An 18,968-nucleotide genomic window follows, 5' to 3' on the forward strand; every position below is an offset into this window, starting at 1 on the left:
CTGGTGACTGTAGCATTAATTTGACTACAGTGAACTTATTGGTTTCACGGTTAAGAAACCAATTTGAGATGATTTGAGCTTTGTGGCATGGTTATCCTGCTAGAATGGACCACCAGAAGATGGGTGGCTGGACTTTTAAGGGGTTAGCAACAATATCCAGGTATGACAGTATCTTCTATTGTCCAGTTTCCTGTTCTTAGCTGACAGGAGTGGCTGCTGCTGTAGCTCATCAGCTCTTCAACCACTGACATCTGTGTTCAGAGATGCTCTTCTGCATACCTTTGCTTCAACGACAGGAACCATCCTCCTCTTACCTGTAGACCCTAGAGATGGTTGTGTGGATCAGCAGAAAGAAGAGTCCATCTGGCACCAACAGCCACACAACAAAGTCTCCCAAATCGCTTTTCTTCCTCATTATGCTGCTCAGTTTGATGTTCAACAATTTGTCTTGACAGGCAGACACTGCTAGTAGCAGCAGCATTGACCTACTGCCATGTGATTGGCTAATTATATGTTTGTGTTAATGAGCAGCTTAATACGGTGTACCTAATAAAATGGCCAGTGAGCATATCTGACAATGTTGTTTGCAGAGATTGAAATTATTACCCAGTGTAACGGTGTGGCTCACTGTCTATGGACCTACTGATATCAGGCTTTGACTGTACTTACGAATAGATATGTGTTCATATCTTTGAATAATATTTCCTGCACTCAATAAAATGTCTCTTACTGTCACCACCACAACTCAGTGGCATTAAAAAATAAAAAGATGCATTTCAGCAAAGTTGGGCGGGGAAAATGGAAAGCTGGGAAAAAAAGCCAAGTCTCCAAAGACATAATTCTTGAAAAACCAAATGAAATCTGCAAACGTTGTAAACAAACAAGACTGATTGAAGTAGGTGACTCACACTTCAAAGAGAGAGAAAAAGACAAAGCCACACAACAACCTACTGAGGTTTAAAGCAGTATAGTTTTATTTAAGTGGTTGGTTTCAACATTCTTGTCACTGAAAGGCTTTTCTAACGCTTGTCAAATGCTCTAGAAGGTGAGCTTAATAACATTACAACTTTTGATTAAAGAAATGTCAAAATTAAAAAATAATAATAATAATCTAAAAGTCTCTTGAGGTTTCATTCCTGCTCTCTTCTGGACACATTTCAACAACAAAATCTCCTCCTTCAAACAGTGTAAGATTTTAAAAAAAGAAAAGAAAAAGAAAAGAACTAATGGTGGAACAATGCAAGCTTGCCTCAGCAATAAACAATTACAGAGTTGTAACTAGTCAGACGTGTTAAAAGCATATGGCCAACCAACACAAGTGAGTAACTATTTTGACTATTAGAACTATTATTTATACCATCCGTGCAGGATGGATCGATATATACACACTGTCAAGACCTCGCTGCTCTAGCATTTTGGGTTATAAAAATAAAGTTTGGTCTTTCCTTTTTTTCAGGTTTTGTTCCATTTCATGGCTTTCTGTTTGAACAGTAAGACATATCTGCTTTTGGTCTTCCTTGATCCTTTCTTTCCAACTCTTATGTGCCAGTGTCTCAAAGACTACCATCAGGAGCTGTTAGCAAACAAGTAAACCCCAACCCTTCCATCCCTCTCAAGTTTGGGTACAGGAAATCATATTTTGAATGGAATTCATACAGTACTTGGTAAAAAAAAAAAAAACAACAAAAAACAATCTTACAGGTAAGAAGGGAAAGAAAAGTTCATGCCCCTGCATGTTTAAGTGGATGTAACAAAATACTTAATGCCAATTGTTAAATAAGGGGAATTTAATAGTTTTGCTTTCTGGATTTGTGGCTTTCTTATTATTCAAACCTGCCATGCGTGCTGCTTTAGGCACTGAGGTTGAGACACATCTACCAGGACCTGTGATGGAAAGTACAGTAACTAAAGGAAGAATCAGCAAGATGACAGTGGTAAGAAAATAATGTCTTCCAGTTAACAGTTTAAGGCAGTATGGCTGTTGGTGACCTGTCACATCCTGCAAACATTCAAGCACACATTACTCCACATAATGTGCTGTTCAGTTCCTTCTCGCTGTAATTTAGCATGCAGGGTGTCAGTTTGATAGTCCAAATGTTTCCCCTGCTGTACCACGTGTTGTTTCAGACTTTTATAAGTGGGAATTTGATTCATTTCTATAAAGTGAAAGATTCCTTCCAGAGTACAAAAACGTTCTCTGGAAGGATAACCTGGTGGTACAGGGTACTGTCATGGTAAAGGAAACACCCTTTACAAACATGCAATCACACCAAGTAGATAAGGCAGAAAAAACAGTGATTACCACATGAAACTGATTGAAGTGATATTAGAAGAAGCACGCACACATTTTGTTTTTTAAATCTTTAAAGAAAACTTAAAAATCCACTCTGGTATTTCCTTTTCTTTGGCTGTACCCTGTAATTCATAACATCTGAACTTGTTGGTCACTTTAGAGCTGACTAAATCCGACAAGTTTAAATTTCTGGGACAATGTACGTGACAAAATAGAGACTATTCAATTCTAAGGCGAGCATCAAACACTTTGGCTACAGTTTCTCTTCCTGGAAAGACAGCAGGGCACAAAAGTGGTCCAATCAACACAGGAATCAAGTAAGAGGGGGGAAAGCAGATGAACCAGCTGAATATAATAGGTCTGCATCACACCCAATTTAAGATATGGACATACATATAAGTCATAAATTAATGAAATGCTGCTGTAAGGATATAGGTTCATTTTGTGTAGGGTTAATTTAGCTTTATCTCTCAGTCTGTTTTTTGCAGAGACCACAATCCAGGTCTGATTTCCCTCCCTCTCTTACACACACACACACACACACACACACACACACACACACACACACACATAGATTAACTTCATCCTTTTACTAAAGGCCGTTTACAGGAGCAAAGCAGTACAAACTAGTCATCTGCATATGGATCCATATTCACATCTTGTAGTAGGTAAATAGAGAATATATATACCAGTAGTGAGTCTCTGTGTAGATAGCAGCGCCACCATCCAGCATGCTGGCTGGCTTCATCATGAAATTATACATGAATGTGAGATTCCAACAATATATTTGGTTCTTAAGCAAATGTGGAACATAAAACTGTTTGTACTTCAGTCCTCCATCGGGCTCCGTTGTTCCTTTTTTGTTTGTTTCCTTCACATTTCCATCATCTTTTTCCTGTGCTTGCTCCATCTGCCTATTATTTTTCCAGTTTGTCATCGTTAGTGGCTCGCTAACCCTTTATTCCAGGGGGTCTGTGTGGAGACAGAGAGCAATGTAAAAGTGAGGGTAAAAAAATGATCAGAATGAGTTAAATGAAGAATCAAGGGAGAAGCAGGAGGTAAGAAAAAAGACTTCTAATGAGCAGAGTGATACACAGAGAAGTAAGTGAGAGTGAGCATGCAGGAAACAGCTGGTAAATCATGCCAAGCAGTTAATTAAAGGAGGAGAAGGAGGAGGAGGCTGATTGGGATTTCTCATCTCTGCCCAGGGAGTGGTCTTCAAGACTAACAAATAAACACACATTTCCTGCCACAAAGGAAACTGGCCCATCTCAAACACATTTATAGATTTGCTCAGGTATAAATGCATCTTGCAGGAGCTTGTCTTTTTGCAGTTTTGGCACACACATCAGGAAAGGAGAGAGGGAGACAAAAAAACAAAAAGACAAACTGGCAGGGTGAGAACGAGGCAGCGATGAAGCAGCGGACTCGCTGCACTGGAGGGAAACTCTGTGTTCTTACACTGTTTTTCACCAGACCAGGGATTTGGAGCGGGTGCTGACTCCTTTCCTCCTGCTGGCTGCTGCTGTCGTTGCGTTACGATGGCTTCGCTTATGTGACTCCAGGTACAACTGAGGAAAATCATTCACAAATACATTCAAATGTTATGCAGATGTATGCTAGTGGTTTATTTTCATTTTATGAAGTCACTACTGGCCAAATGTGTTTTAATGTTGTGGTTGCAGGAAAAATAGCATACGGATGAATGCTTAATCTATGGATGACTTTGATTAATCAATTAATCATTTTGCTTATATACCAGAAAACTGCAGAGAGTCCAAGGTGACTCATTTAAATGCAAATTTGTGCTACTTCCTGTCTCGGTCAGAGCACTCTTTAAAACTGTTGACATTTTTAACCTCTGTAAGACTTTCTGTGGTATAAACAAAGGTTATTTGGTCTTTGTCAGTATCTGCCTATTCTCACAGGGAGAATTCGTGTCAGTCATACCTTCTTAGCAAAGGCCCGTCCACACTGGTCACAAGCGTGAAGGGAGAAATTCTTTGTCACTCTGACTTCAGTGGACGATGTCCCCGTGCTGCTCTCTGACTGGGCGTCATGTCGCCGCGTGTGTGGGGTTTGGTTGCTGGGTGAGGAAGAGGTGGTGGTGTTGGTGTTGGTGGAGGAGGAGGAGTTGTTGCGTTGGTGTGTGTGTTTTTCGCTGCGGCGGGTCAGCGGGGGGCTGATGGGGTGGTGCTGATGGGTCTGCTGTCTCTCTTGCTTACGGGTGACGGGAGGGGACGGGGTGAAGACTGTCGACGACAGCTCCTGTTGTTTACGAGTGACGGGGGCTGGAGGTGGGGCAGAGGAAGAGGAGGCTGAAGAGGCTGTTGGGCCAGTTGTGGAGCACTCTTGCTTACGGGTGACGGGAGGTGAGGGGGAGGAAGACGACGAAGCGTGACGTCCGTTCACTTCCTCTTTGACGCTGCTGCCTGTCCTCTTGTTCGAATTGTTGAGGACTACCTCTGCTAGCCTCTTCACTGCCCTACTCTCCAGTTTGGGCATGATCTTGGCGAGGTACGTGGATGACTTCTTGTGAACTACGGTCACGTGACGCAAGACGTCGCGCTTGCGACGCGACTCGTAGCGACAGAGAGGGCAGCGGTAGAACTTAATGAAGATGTCGTTGCCGTCTGTGTGCAGCTCAATGTGTTTTGTTAAGTTCTGACGTGAGCTGAACTGTCGTTTGCACAGCTTGCAGAAGAGCTGCTTAAAGTCAAAGCCCACTGACAGTTTCGTCATTTTGGTGGCCATGCTGCCACTACACGCGTTTCCCCCACGGGAGGATGATGATGATAATGATGTCATTTTTGGGCTTGACGGGGCCTCTTCCTCCTTCACCTTCGTGGCATTGTGTGCCACAGAAACTCCTTTAGCTGTGCCAGTGCTGTCACTAGGAGAAGGTGCTGGACTGCTGACAATGTCCTCGTCGTCTTCTTCATCCGAGGGCTCCACTGCTTCCTCCTTAACCCTGACATTGTTGCTGACAGACAAGTTAGTACTGCTGCTGTTGGAAGTGGCTGCTGCAGCGGTGGACGTTGCTGTACTAGAAGACTTGCTGCTTTTCATGCTGTATATCTTGTGGACTATACGCATGTGCCTCTTCAACATGAGCTGAAACACACAATTGAAATTCAAAAATTAATTCACGTTTGTTTTCTGAAGGAGCAAATTACATGACGACAAAATACCAACTTATTAACAAACCCTACCTGTGAGCTGTAATTCCTCTTGCAGAGCGTGCAGCGGCATGATGCCGAGTTTGCCTGTGTCGAGGCCGGGAGCTGAGTCTGAGGTTTGGCTTGGTTTTGGTTTGAAGATGATGTTTTAGAGTTCACAGGGGTGGACTTGGAGCTGTGGCCACGTGTTGGCGAGGCATTGCTGCTCTTTCTGGGAGGCGTGACTTCCAGTGAGAAGGGCTGGCCGGGACGTGAGGCTATGCTGGGTGTGATGGTGTCCCTTCGCAGACCACGATGCACCTCATCAAAGTGGCGTCGCACATTAGCTTTGGTAGCGAAGGTTTTGAGGCACACTGGACATGACTTTCCAGTAGGTGTGCTGAGTGTCCTCGGCCGACCTGTGGTGTCATGAAAAGGGTTATTATTGCGAACGATAATTCCTGCGGAAAAGTAAAAATTTCATTTAACATTAAAAAAACTAATTTTTTATAGCATGGTAGGTAAACACAAAGAACAATGAATAATAGCAAATGACCACAATTCGATACTTCACGTGGAATGTTTAGAACAATGTTACCAAAAATGACATCTAAAAAAATTCAAGCCCAGGCACTCGAGGTAGGTTTAAATGAGTAATAAATGCCTTTTACTTCATCAGGCTAAAGACATGAACATTTTTTGAAGGTTTACATTCACCTAACACTCAAAAGATCCCCAGTTTGAGAGACTGGGAGGTGAAACAAATGCCTTCAGGGCTGTTCCAGGAAGGGCATACCATCTGATGTGGTGACCCTTTGTGAATAACAGAGGAACCAAAAGAAGCTTTTCAGTGTCAGTTCTTTGTAAAAACAAGTCAATAACTTTTACAAATATTGTAAGGGTATGCAAAATACTGTTACACAATAGAGGGAGCAAGTTATTAATATTACAGTAATGCAAAGATCCATTTATTTTTCTTTTTTCTTAAAGAACAAGGAGGATTGTGGGAAAGGACACAATTTTAAGTAAGTTTTGTTAGATATTATAATTTGTCAGGACAGGAAAAGCACAACAGAAACTACTAGTCAATTTACCAGCACAAATACAGATTGCATACCTTTCACCATGGACAGCAAGCTCGTAGGAACTGTGCGTGTCTCTGTAAACTTTCTGAGTTCCTCGAGTTTTGTCTGGTGCATTTTGCGGCAGTGGCGTCTGATGCTGCGGCGCGAGTTGAAGTCTTGACCGCAAAGACAACAGGAGATTGTCACATCTTCAACCTGAATGAGAGTGAGAGAAATAAGACTGAGTTACTCAGCATCAAAAAGAAGACAACGATTTGTCTTTGTTCTCTGCAACACCTACCCCACTGTTGGACCCCTCATCCTCAGGCGGTGGCTGCTCCTCTTTAGCCTCCTCTTCAGGCTCCCATCTCCTCTGTCCCTGGTTGTGTCCTGGGCTGTTGTGGCTTTCTGGTCCAGCTGTCTGGTTTGCCTGGTTATTCTCCACACTTTCCATTGATTCGCCCTCCCAATTTACTGGACTCTCTCTGGCACTGCAAGAAATACAAATATATCAGAAATGAAGAAAAGACATGATCTTAGAAGTTGTGGTACATCTTACTCCATCAGCGCAGTGCTGACCTGGGTGTGTGTGATGGAAACCGAGCAAGCTCCTCCTCTGTGGTGAGGTACTGAAACACAGCCTTTGTGGTGGTCTGAATGGGCTCCAGTCGGACTACGTAATCTGGCCGATCGGCTCGTGGATAGATAGCATCCAGTAAATCCTTCATGGCAACACTCTGCCTGTCATCACCTGATGAACCTATGAAAGAAAAATCCCAAGAAACAATCAATCAGCTGTTTGTCACATAATACACAAAAGAAAAACAAATGTATGCAAATAAACACAAATAAACACAAGTATATGAGTGTGACACAGATGTTCAGTCTCAGTGAAATCTTTAGAAGCTGAACTTAAGTCTGTATGACTTGAAGGCTATTCTGGTGCAGCTGCCTTATAAAGAGCAAGCTAGAAATTTGTCATGAAAACATTTGCCTTGCTAAAAATAAAATGTGTTCACATGAGGTTACTACAGAGCCATGTTATACTGACAACACCCATTTAGAAAGGATATTTGAATATATATCGGAAAAAAAGATCATGAAGACAAGGTAACCCAAAATGAAAAGATTTTAATTAGTGGAAAATGATCCTCATTCAGCTGTAATGCCATCACCTGAAAGACTGCAATTTGGCCTAATGAGCTGCTACATCATACTATTAAAAAGAGAAACAGAAGCAGTCATTGTATTCATTTAAAATCTCTGACCTGTGGCAAATTGCACAAAGGCATCAGATAAAAGTGCCCAAATCTAAACGGACAAAATAATCTCACAGGGGCCGACCAGCTTTTCTCTTTCATTTTCTTTTGTGCTACTGAAAAGAGGAGAGAGTGAAACAACATTTAATATGGTTGGAGTGTAGAGTGGTTGTGGTGATTCAGGTTATGTAGTGAATGGATGAGGGTGCAGGGCTACAAAACACTGTCTCTGTGCAACTTTAGATTAGCACATATCCTTATCCACAAAGAGTATTTTATTTCAAGTACCGTAAATGCAAATGTTTACTCTTGACAGGATTAGGGTTTCCTCAACAATAATAAAGCCCTTATTTTATTCTTATAAATCACTGTGTGGTATGGGAACTGCAACAAAACTGATTTAAAGTCCCTCAGGTGGATTATAAGGACAGCAGAGAAGATCACTGTGGCCCTACCACTTACAGAACTATACAATGAACACTGTATCTGCTCTACAGAGCCCTCCCATCAATTGTTTACTGCTCTGCTGTCCGGCATATCTGAGCATCCAAACCAACACTCCCAGACACTGAAATAGCTTCCTCTCCCAGGCAGTAAGCCTCCTCAAAGCTTGGGGCACCAAGAGAGTGAACACAGGCTGCACTCACTCAGTCATATTTTACACTCTAGCATGTCTACACTGTATGGACATGCTTTAGACCACAGGTGACAAACTCCAGGCCTCGAGGGCTGCTGTCCTGCTTGTTTTCCAACTAGCCTGCCCTTGTAGCTTCTTATTGGCAAAGCACATGTAAACCAGATAATCAGCAGCAGGTAATGCAGGGATGTCTCAAAAACAAGCAGGATGCTGGCCCTCGAGGACTGGAGTTTGACACCTCTGCTATAGACTAACATACCTCACTAGCTCTACATTGAGACATACACAGCCACCTAAAATGGCACAAGGAAATTTACGCTCTTTGAATAACCACATATGTTATCCTCTGGTATATTTATACACACTTTATAGCTACCAGTGCTGTTACTGTAAAGTCTGCCTCTGTGGTTGTTATCGCTACTGGCAATGTAATCATGATGTCAGTGTCTGCACTGTAGGGTTGTCTTGCACTGTTATGTAGTGCCTCATGGGTCATACCTGTATTGAACAAGTATGAATGAGTCATTTTCTAATATAATACACAACAAACCTTAGTTGATAGACTCCCGATTAGGAAAAACAAAAACAAAGCTGTACTTACTGCCGCACAGATCAAAAAGCAGATGAAGATAAGATACAATTAAAAGACTTTTTTTTTACAAGGTAAATAATATAACTGACTGTTCATACCAAGACAGCACTGTTTCTTAAAAGAAAGCAGAGAAAGCTAATGGAAAAATTGCTTGAAGACTTTCTTAGTGTACATCCTTCCTCTTGTAAAGCAAAGAGACGTGGACTCATACTATGGCTAATGAGGAGTAGATAAAACAAATGGTGCGAGTTCAAAGTCACTCTGCTTAGTAGTACGAGAGGAGAAACTGCATGATGGATAGATGTGCAATGGGATGTGGGTTTGTGTGTACAAAGACAGAGACAATAATGAGTATGAGACAGATGGCATGAAAGAGAGTAAAGGAACCTTGGGAGTGAGATAAAGTCAAATTTGAAGAAGCAGAAGGCGACGTTAAAGAAATCAGAGGCTTTTTTTCCCCTTGCCAAGGGCATTTGTGTGTGGGTAACCTCAGGGATTTATGGGGCCCAAGCTGAAGTGAAGTTTGATCCCTGCTTTATCCGGGGACTTACAGTTTGTCTGGGGGTGTTAACAAGTTAATTTGAATGCCCCCAGTCTTCACAAAAGGTCTGTCCCCAGTTCTTGCTGTACCTATTGATTTTATTACTGAGTTTTCAGGCATCTTCTCTGCTCTTTTGGGGGCTTTCTCAGCAGAATTTGAAGATGTATTCCAGACATGTTGACGAATGTGTGTCTTCATGCTTAGGCACGTTGTCACTGACCATCAGATTCAGGCAGGCGTGATAGGCAGTAGTACTCCTTATGTGTGATGAGGTTGGGCAGGCCTCTGAACAGACTGCGGCACAGTTTACACTCAAAGATGGTGTCCACCTCCCTTAGCAGCATGTGTTTTAGCTGGCTGGTGCCTGCAACAAAAATATAAGGAGTCAAAAGCACAGATACAGTATTTTCAAAAACAGTCCTAAGCGTAGGTTGGCTGCAGCATCATTATGCTGAAGGACATTTTATTAGATAAAATTTGAATTCATTTATATTTTCACTTTTTTTAAGACTCTGTATTATATCTTGATATAAGAAACCGCATAGAAAATTAGGATTAATCACAGAGGAATGATAAGTTCCTGTATGCATGAAAACCCTGTAGGGTAACTGTGATAGATATCATAATCCCTGGAATTAGTACTTTGTTCTTTTAAAGGATTTCTGATAATGATAATGAAGTCTTTGTATTAAGGACTACACTCCTTTCATCACTTTTACTTTTTCAAAAACTGTCATTCAGCATTCATTTCAATTGTGCATCTGTTCAGTGCTTTATTGGGTATGTGACGCATTGCTGCACCTTCCTTTTATTTACATGTGTCCATATATATATGCACATAGACACATTTATGTTATGCAAAAATCAGAGTAAACACTGTTAGGAGGACTCACACAGATGTCAGAACCACACACACACACACACACCTGCCACTTCATTTTATCCTTTGCCCTCTGCCACTGGCTCAGAACTATATGTGTAGTGGCATGGATTACAACAGCAAGGCATAACCACAGTGCGCTTACAATTTAGAGGTACAGAGCAGAAGATCAGACTAAACACAACTGGCTGAGTTCAAGCAGAATAATCATTATTTCAACAGAAACATAATCTACAGTATTTTGAATATTAATGACTATTGTATTGTACTGTTGATTTGTTTTAAGAGACTTAGTTGGAAGGAAAAGCTTTCGATTTAATAAAATCTGTGTCTGAACCTTCACCTATGGGCATGAGCTCTGGAAAGCTTTTCAAGCATTCCCAGCTGGGAAGAGAACCGGGGGTAGACCCAGAAATCACTGGAGAGGTTTTATAGTTATATAGCCTCGGGAAGACCCAGGAGGAACTGTAAAGCACTGCTGGGCAAAGGAAGACCAGCTAATAGGTGCTCACTGTCATCAGATAAGGAGACTTTACATTGCAATACATCATCTACATATGTGCCTTTCAGGCAGACTTCAAGCAGACTGACCACAGTGTCTACAGCTGTTCATGTCCTTGTCCGCAAGAGAGCATAATCATGGCTTCAGGAATCAAGAAGTGCAAGATGGATGGAAGAGAGGGATCCTTTTTTCTTAACTCCTTATCCAGTTCAGGGTTGCCTCTTTTCAATGTAGCAATTTGCTGATATTTTTCAGACTAACCAATTAATCTATTAAATAAACAAATTAGAAATCAATAAAATTTGTGGTATAAAGGATGGCAATCCTGCTGATGTGTTACTGGGATTAGATCACAATTCCTTATGGCACTCCACTGTGAAAACTGTCAACACATATTCAACTGAAAGAAGGGAGCAATGACAGGAGTTCATAAATAAGAATGAAATGAAGGACAATAAGAAAACACAAACCAGAACGGAAGCATTCAATTATCTGCTGAATCCCAGACTTGGAGGTCTGCAGAGGCTGCTGGAGCAGAGGAGGATCACCCGGCTCCACACAGAGACCTAAAAAGAGAGAAAGAGAGAGAGCATTTTATTAAAGTGAGCGTGTAATTACAACAGAGTATGAAAGCCACTGAGAAATAAAGCATCACCTAGAAATTCTGGGGAGCTGGTGGGAACAAAGTATATTGCCAACGCCAGTGCTTAAAGGGCAAATACAATCAGAGTCAGACAATGAAGTCTGTTCAGGATAGTGATTCATTTTGAAATCATTACCTTCTAATACACACACACACACACACACACACACACGCGCGCACACACACACACACACACACACACACACACACACACACACAAAATGAGAAAGCATGCCTTCTATCTTTGCCTTCTAGGATCAGCATTATAACGGAAAGGAAACACAGGACATGGGTGTAAATGAAAAAACACCCTTTACAAATGAAATCTCTCTGCAGGGATTGCTCAGAGGACTACAGCTCAAGTGGGAGTGATGAAAAATGTGCAGTGGGAGGGCAGAGGCGTGCTGCTGGCAAATTTTTGTGCCGACTCCAACAGAGGTCGGCGACAGCAAAGGATTGGATACTCCGACTTGGGTCTAGCACAGTGCCACATTATCTGCCAAAAGAGGAACATGGCGAAATTTACTGATGTGCACTGGAGAATATTTTTTGCTTATGCATGACCTGCAATTACTGGAGGATATAGACTGAGAAAGCAGCAATCCTGATCATGACAGGGATTTAATGTTTTGTTTGACGTATGTGCCAGCTTTTTCACTAGCTTCCCTTTAATGCATGTAATCATTCATTCAATTGTCATATAAATACAGGGAGACAATTGTCCTTTACTCCTCTCTTGTTTTCATGCAAGTTGAATTGATTTATGTTCACTCTCAGTGTAACAGTACTAGCCAACAAGTTTTAAAAATGTAAATCAGATATAAAATTTTCTACCTGCATGAAAGATCAAATTTGTTGCCACAGTGTTATTTATTGGCCTTAGTGATAATAGTTGTTTGTTATTGATTGAACGAAACACTTTTTAAACCTTTTTTTAAAGCTTTTTAAACCATTTTCAGACCGTAAGTTTGTTGTTTATTTGCTTTTGTTTTTTTTTTAAATACAATTACTGTTTTAGTCTTCAATTCAAAACCTGTGGTCATCATCAGAAACAAGCTACCAAGCAGCAACCACCACGTCACTGTCATTTTTTGTAAACATAAATAAATAAATAAATAAATAAATAAATAAATAAATAAATAAATAAATAAAATGCACCATTAGGATGTGATCACAACATCCTGTGCCACAACACAATGAACACAATCAGCACACATTCATGGAAAGAAAGAAGTTTGAACGTATTGGTCTTAGAGTCAAACAAATTTAGTTTTCTGTTGTATAAAACATTAAATATAACATAGCAGGAGCAGAGCTTTGGTTCTTGCATTATTTATAGAAGCTGACTGTGGCTGAAAGACCTGCAGTGGTTTACTGAAATGACTTATGGGTAGGTAAAGTGCCCTCATCCTACCTCCTCTATAATAAAAGGTAGAATGAGGGCATAATTTTTATTTTGTATGTAATTATTTTTTTGTATTCCATGAACAATTTTTTTTTACATCAATACAATCTGAGATGGGCATACAAACAACCACGGGGTGTTTACCTTCACATACACCACCACACACCACCACACACCCTGTTATCACCTCAAAAAATAAGATGCCATTGAGAACATTGTTTCTACTGCGACAAAAGAGCTGTTTGTAAAAGCAAGGCTACCACAAGGCTCCAAATAAAACATTATCATTGCTTCCAGTTGTGACAAATATCCACTGTTTGTCTCCCTCTGAAGCATGCACATATATTACAGCCCACAAACTACCATTTGTGTATCTTGGAGATTGTAGCGGTACCCTTTGACTGGCATTCTGTTAATTCGTGGAAAGCTCTGCTATTTCCAAGATGACGTTAATTAATCTCATGTTGGAATTCAGAAGCTGAGACATTTCATGTTTAAAAATTTTGCACTGGTACAATATATTTTAATGCCAACTAGGGCAGCCAGATTTTTAAGTCATGATTACTGTGATTAAAATGCATCAAGGCAACAACATTACTGTGATATGAATAGAAAATGTGATAAAGGGTTTTGTCTTTTGTCTTTTTTTATCAAGTTAAGTCAGTATAACTTTAACAAAGGCAAACAAAAAGAACAATTACATAATTATTTCACATGTCCTTTAGTGCAGCGGTCCCCAACCCTTTTTGCGCCACGGACCGGTTTATGCCCGACAGTATTTTCACGGACTGGCCTTTAAGGTGTCGCGGATAAATACAACAAAATAAAACTAGTACCGGTACCGAAAAACAGAAGATTTATTCATAACACACGTGAAAAGACCCAGGAAAACTGAGTTAACGATAAAAACGATAACAAAATAACGCTGAAACCCGATAAAAACCCTGAAAACCATACATTTCACACCTGAGCGTCAACTCTCGCGACCCGGTACCAAACGACTCAAGGACCGGTACCGGTCCGAGGCCCGGGGATTGGGGACCACTGCTTTAGTGGTATCAATATTTTATTTTTAAACAGCATGTTTATAAACAATACAAAGTTATCACATTACTTTCATCTAGTTATCAATTGTCTACTTTTAAGAAGTTTCTACAATACTGGGAGGCAGGTCTACTCAAAATGCCATACACACCTTGAGTAGACCTGTTTTGTGTGAAAGTGGTGTAACTGTGGTTGGTTTACTCTGATCTGAATTCTTTCATGAGTTTGTAAGCGTGTAGCCTCTTTCCAAGATGTGGGTTTTGTTTCACACAGAGAAAAAGCCCAAGCAAACTCCAAGTGAACCAAGTGAGAACATTGAGTCTGCTTATTGGCTAGATGTTACTGGGGCAGCAGCAATAAAACAAAATGAAAAAGGTACTGTGTTCTTGATAACACGGAGAATTTCTCTAAACAGTATATCTGGGCGATATTTCACAGTTCGTCGGACTGAGGTTAGATCACATTTTAACTGTAAACAAACTGCTCTGGAGTTTTTCGTGAACTAGACCCAGACCACTCATCCATAGGTCTCAGTGCGGTTGTTCTGCTCAGACAAACTAAACAGTAGAGGTGTGAAAACACCCTGAGAGACACATAAAAGTGAAAGAGACTAGCTTACAGAGTAATACACCCACAGAGAAGGTGGCAGGAAGAGACAGAGACAGAAAGGTAAATGACAACTGTGTGAGAGGCTTTGATAGAGATGAAGATTATGTATTAATGTGTGACAGAACATGTTTTCCTCTTTACCATCCCCCAACACCTCCCCTGCGTATGCTGCTATAATCCCAGGGGTGAAGGTTAGTGACCACTCTGACCTCCACATCCCCCTCTGCAAGAGAGTCAGATCAACCAGAGCTTCTCTGTGCAGTGTCTTTATTGCTACCAGAACTATATGACATTAACACAGTATCAGTGTACACATATGTGAGATGCATAAAAACACCTCTTCTATTCTGAAAACATGAGACAAGAAGGAATGCTACTGTGAATGAAAGGCAGGGAAGGTTCATCTAACAAACCAAAAGAATAGAATAAAGCAAATATTTCAGAATTCAGACAGAACATCTGTCATTATAAAAAGTAGATTTCATAGCCTTGTAGTACAAATTACAACTCTATCCAAAAGCTTAGCTTGGTTTTGGGGTCATGAAACACATTAGCTAAAAGTAATCACACCACATAAGCAGGACAGATGTGACAACTGCACAATCTGGCCATGAAAATCTTTCCAAGTTCTCATCCTAAGTGGAGAATTAGGACTATTTTTTCCAAGTTAATCAATAATGGGTTACGTCTTATTCTTAAACTAGGACTGTGTTCATTTCTCTATACATTTCTATTGGATTTAATCCCATTCTCACCAGCAGAATGGAGGAGTAATGCAAAAAAAAAAAAAAAAAAAAACTAGTGTAATAAATCAGTTCCCAAATAAAACTTTCATAAACGTCTGACAGCTCCAGCTAACCAGTGGTGCCCAGAGTGGTGCTCAAAGCCAAAGGCAGTTCCCATTTTCTGTGTATAAACAAACCATTCACTTTGACTTTGGAGTCCACCCTTACTACAGCGCCCTGACAGGAGGCTGACAGACAGTTTTAGCCTGTAGGTGGATGAATCAAAGCAGCGAGTAGTGCAGAGTGAAGACTAAAATTCCCACCATGAGGTTGTATGCCAGCCAGCCATGCTGCAGTTTACAGCCATGTCTGTCCAGACTACTAATATACTTGGTGAAGAACTTGAAGGATAGCAAAAAGACTAATGCAACAGACCAAATGACAAATGTGGTAACAATAGCCTCGTCTGTTCTTCTTTTATAGTGTTAAACACTGCCCTGAAAAGTGTTTTTGCAAAACATACTGATGTTGATTTAGCTGACCTTTAACCCTTTGAATTTTGTCCTTTTGAACATTTGTCTTATTCTTGAATTATGTAGCTCTGACCAGCAACATCTATCAATTCATCCATGAGACCAAGCAAACGGTTGTGCTACATTTTCCCATACCCTTTCCTCAAACAATGAGCTCATGAGAATGGGATAAACGGACGACTCAAAACCTCAAGTGCAACAGCTTGAGTCTGCACACAACAGTCATACTCACCTGTGTTCTGGCCATGTTTGCAGGCACTCGTCTGCAGAAACTGCTCCTCAGTCTGGCAGCTCTGGTCCCTGGTCTGAGTGGTAGTGTTCCTATGAGGCTCAGGCAGTAGAGGGGGAATGGGCTTCCACAGAGGCTTACCCTGGTGCTGTCCAGCAGAGTTGCCCCTTTCCTGAACATCCACTGGAGTTTCCTTCTGGTCCCATTTCACCGGCAGCGCCTCAGCTGAAGCAGAGGTCTGAAGATGAAGCTGATCAGAGCACTGATCTCCATGTCTGGGTTGCACCTGTTGATGTTGGGTGTCCGAATGGAGTTGGCCTCCCTCCATCTCTGGCTGAACACCACTCTGACAAGAAAGCCAGACATGACAACATAAGACACACAAATAAAACGGACTGCATTTATAATTAAAGCCACTGTAATCTCCATGCTCCTGTGGGTACTGTGGACATCAGCAAGAATTGCTGCCTGCCACTGTGATATATATACAACCACTGGAGGGAGACAAATCCAAAAAATCTTTAACTGCTTTAGATAGTAGCTGTCAAAGGGAAAGTGACTAACACTGTAGGTAAAAAGGGCAAGCCACTGCAGTGATGGATACTAGCATATGTGGGACTGCTTATGAGACAAAAGCTTTAAATAACTTCTTTATAGTTAATAGGTTCGTCTCAGGAACGCACCCCTGATAAAAGGTTCTGTTTGCAAAGGGAAGCCAATGAGAAGAAAGTTGGCTTGTTTTAGACAGTAGATGAATATAAAGGGCTGCACCAAGGTCTAGTGCATAGTAAATAAAGATTATTTTAATCAGTGTATCCTACAAAGCTACTCTAGCAGAGTCCACTCATATGGAAAAGATATATATAAATCTTATAAGGTTTGTATCTGTCTTGTGTGAAACTTGTATGAAAAGCATACAAGAGTGAAAACAGATATAAGATCCCTTGAAAAATTATATAAATGAAACTTGTACGTTTTGGATACTTACTAAAACAATATATGAAGGTAATGAGAAAGTGGCCACTTTCATGAGTAAATCATATAAGCCTTATATGATTCACTATATGAAGTAGGCCACATCTTATGCAAGTCTTTTATAAGTTTTTACTATTTCTTTTCCATCTGGGCAAGAATTTAAAAAATAGTTTGAAATTATAAATGTTACCTAATGAAGACTGAAAATTCATGCATTCATAGACAAGTAAATTAGAAGAGAGCTCCTTAAAAATACAATTAGTAGCTGTCTTTGTCCTGAATTAATGCCAATTGTTGGGCAGAATGAAGGACCACAACAGCTGGCCGTGTATACGTCTCTGCGCACATGTCTCCTGAGCATCCAGAAATTTTGTAGAGGAACATTAACCTTGTCTCACACAGCTACCCCCCAGCAGATAAGTGACTCCCCATCAACTCCTCAATGTGTGCACACACAGCATGTTTGTCTGTGTGTGTATTTATGTCTCTTAACCAGACCTCCTTTCTATCCAAGTCCCCAATCTTAGCTCCTCTGCCACCCACCAATTTATCCTCATTCCCTCTCTGTCTGTGTCTGCCTCGCTAACTCCTCGTGTCCCCGCTGTCCTTGAAGAGGGATAAATGACTCCACATTAACTACATTACAGCACATCACCACAGGACAAGTGGGCCGGTTGGACACTAAGGCACAAAGACATACAAACGGACACATTGCCATATCGTGGCTTAAACAAATAGCTGCAAAATAGCCCAAAAAATATCCCATTTGTGCAATACACACGTAACCTAATGAACCCAGTGGACCCAGACAGATTTATTTCAACCAATGGTTCAAGTGCAAAGATGAAGGGAAAGAAAAAAAACACAGTAAGTTTTTACTTTAAGAAAAAGAGGGAAAAAATCACCGTCATGAGCTGAAGAAAAAAACATCAGGGAGTGCCACCATTCACTTAGAATTTCAATTCATCTGCCAGTCAATCAGTCAACTATTCATGATTCATTTTCAATGGAAAGTGGTGAGCACAAAGCACAAGAAAGAAGACTGATTAGAGTAGGTGGGTGGGCTATGAAATTCCACTCTTTTAAAAAATGTCATGTGGAATAAAGAATAAAACGAACAGGTGAAAGCGGTATCAAAAAAAAACAAAAAACAAAACAGATAAATCAGTCGGATGATTATTTAACAAGACTGATTTTCATATGGATATTGACAGCAATATGTCATTAATCACACGATGAATGGTATTTAATCATGAGGTCTATAACTTCAACAAAAAAAAGATGCAGGGCTCTAATGAAGATTTGTAGATTTGCATTTGTATATGGGCATTTACAGTTTTTGGTTACTGCTTGGGCTCTGCGCATCAGCAAACCGAACCAAAACAGAATAATGAAAACTACATATTAATAGGGTTTACAGTGGTACTAAAAGAATTGTTCGAGATATAGCCCCTTTAATAAGGTGATCAAATTGCAAAATTTCAAAAACAATTATTAAAGATTTTGTGTCCTGTTTCGCAGTGAGGCTTCTTGTTATTAAGAAAATTAACACGTGAAGAGTGAAAAAGTAAAGAAGATGTTAGTTGAGCTTCAAAAAATGTGCAAAATACACAGAATCCTCACAAAGTAAAGTGTCAGTTCGCCAAAAGACAAAATTTTGGCAAGAATTCTTGGAACAGAACTCTACAACAATGCATCTATATCAAAATTATGAAAAAACAAACATGCAGAAATAAGACAAAAGGAGCAGCTTATGACCCTCAGTATAGCACCTCATTTGTCAAACATGGTGATGTCATGCTTTGCTGTCAGCAGAGCTGGTACACAAGAATTTATTGATAATTAAACGACTGACAGATGAAAAAGGATAAACACTGCT

General features: G+C 40.6%; 1 protein-coding gene across 12 annotated transcripts in view; it reads right to left on the reverse strand.

Annotated features, from left to right (window-relative positions):
- Positions 1-951: 951 nt before the first annotated feature.
- znf800b (zinc finger protein 800b) overlaps positions 952-18,968 on the reverse strand; it is a 31,940-nt gene continuing 13,923 nt past the window's right edge. For 11 of the 12 annotated variants that reach the window (XM_026146749.1, XM_026146754.1, XM_026146750.1 and 8 more), the window contains 10 exons: positions 16,118-16,460; positions 11,397-11,492; positions 9,765-9,908; positions 7,095-7,275; positions 6,817-7,006; positions 6,569-6,731; positions 5,506-5,870; positions 4,244-5,407; positions 3,755-3,864; positions 952-3,265 (listed from right to left, as the gene is read on the reverse strand). In XM_026146749.1, coding sequence (XP_026002534.1) covers positions 3,763-3,864; positions 4,244-5,407; positions 5,506-5,870; positions 6,569-6,731; positions 6,817-7,006; positions 7,095-7,275; positions 9,765-9,908; positions 11,397-11,492; positions 16,118-16,460 — 2,748 coding nt within the window. In that variant the 3' untranslated portion in view covers positions 952-3,265; positions 3,755-3,762. The remainder of the gene's footprint in view (positions 3,266-3,754; positions 3,865-4,243; positions 5,408-5,505; positions 5,871-6,568; positions 6,732-6,816; positions 7,007-7,094; positions 7,276-9,764; positions 9,909-11,396; positions 11,493-16,117; positions 16,461-18,968) is intronic. The other variant, XM_026146748.1, reaches the window with a different exon arrangement.

This window comes from Astatotilapia calliptera, chromosome 17 (assembly GCF_900246225.1).
Source record: "Astatotilapia calliptera chromosome 17, fAstCal1.2, whole genome shotgun sequence".
Lineage (NCBI taxonomy): Eukaryota > Metazoa > Chordata > Actinopteri > Cichliformes > Cichlidae > Astatotilapia > Astatotilapia calliptera.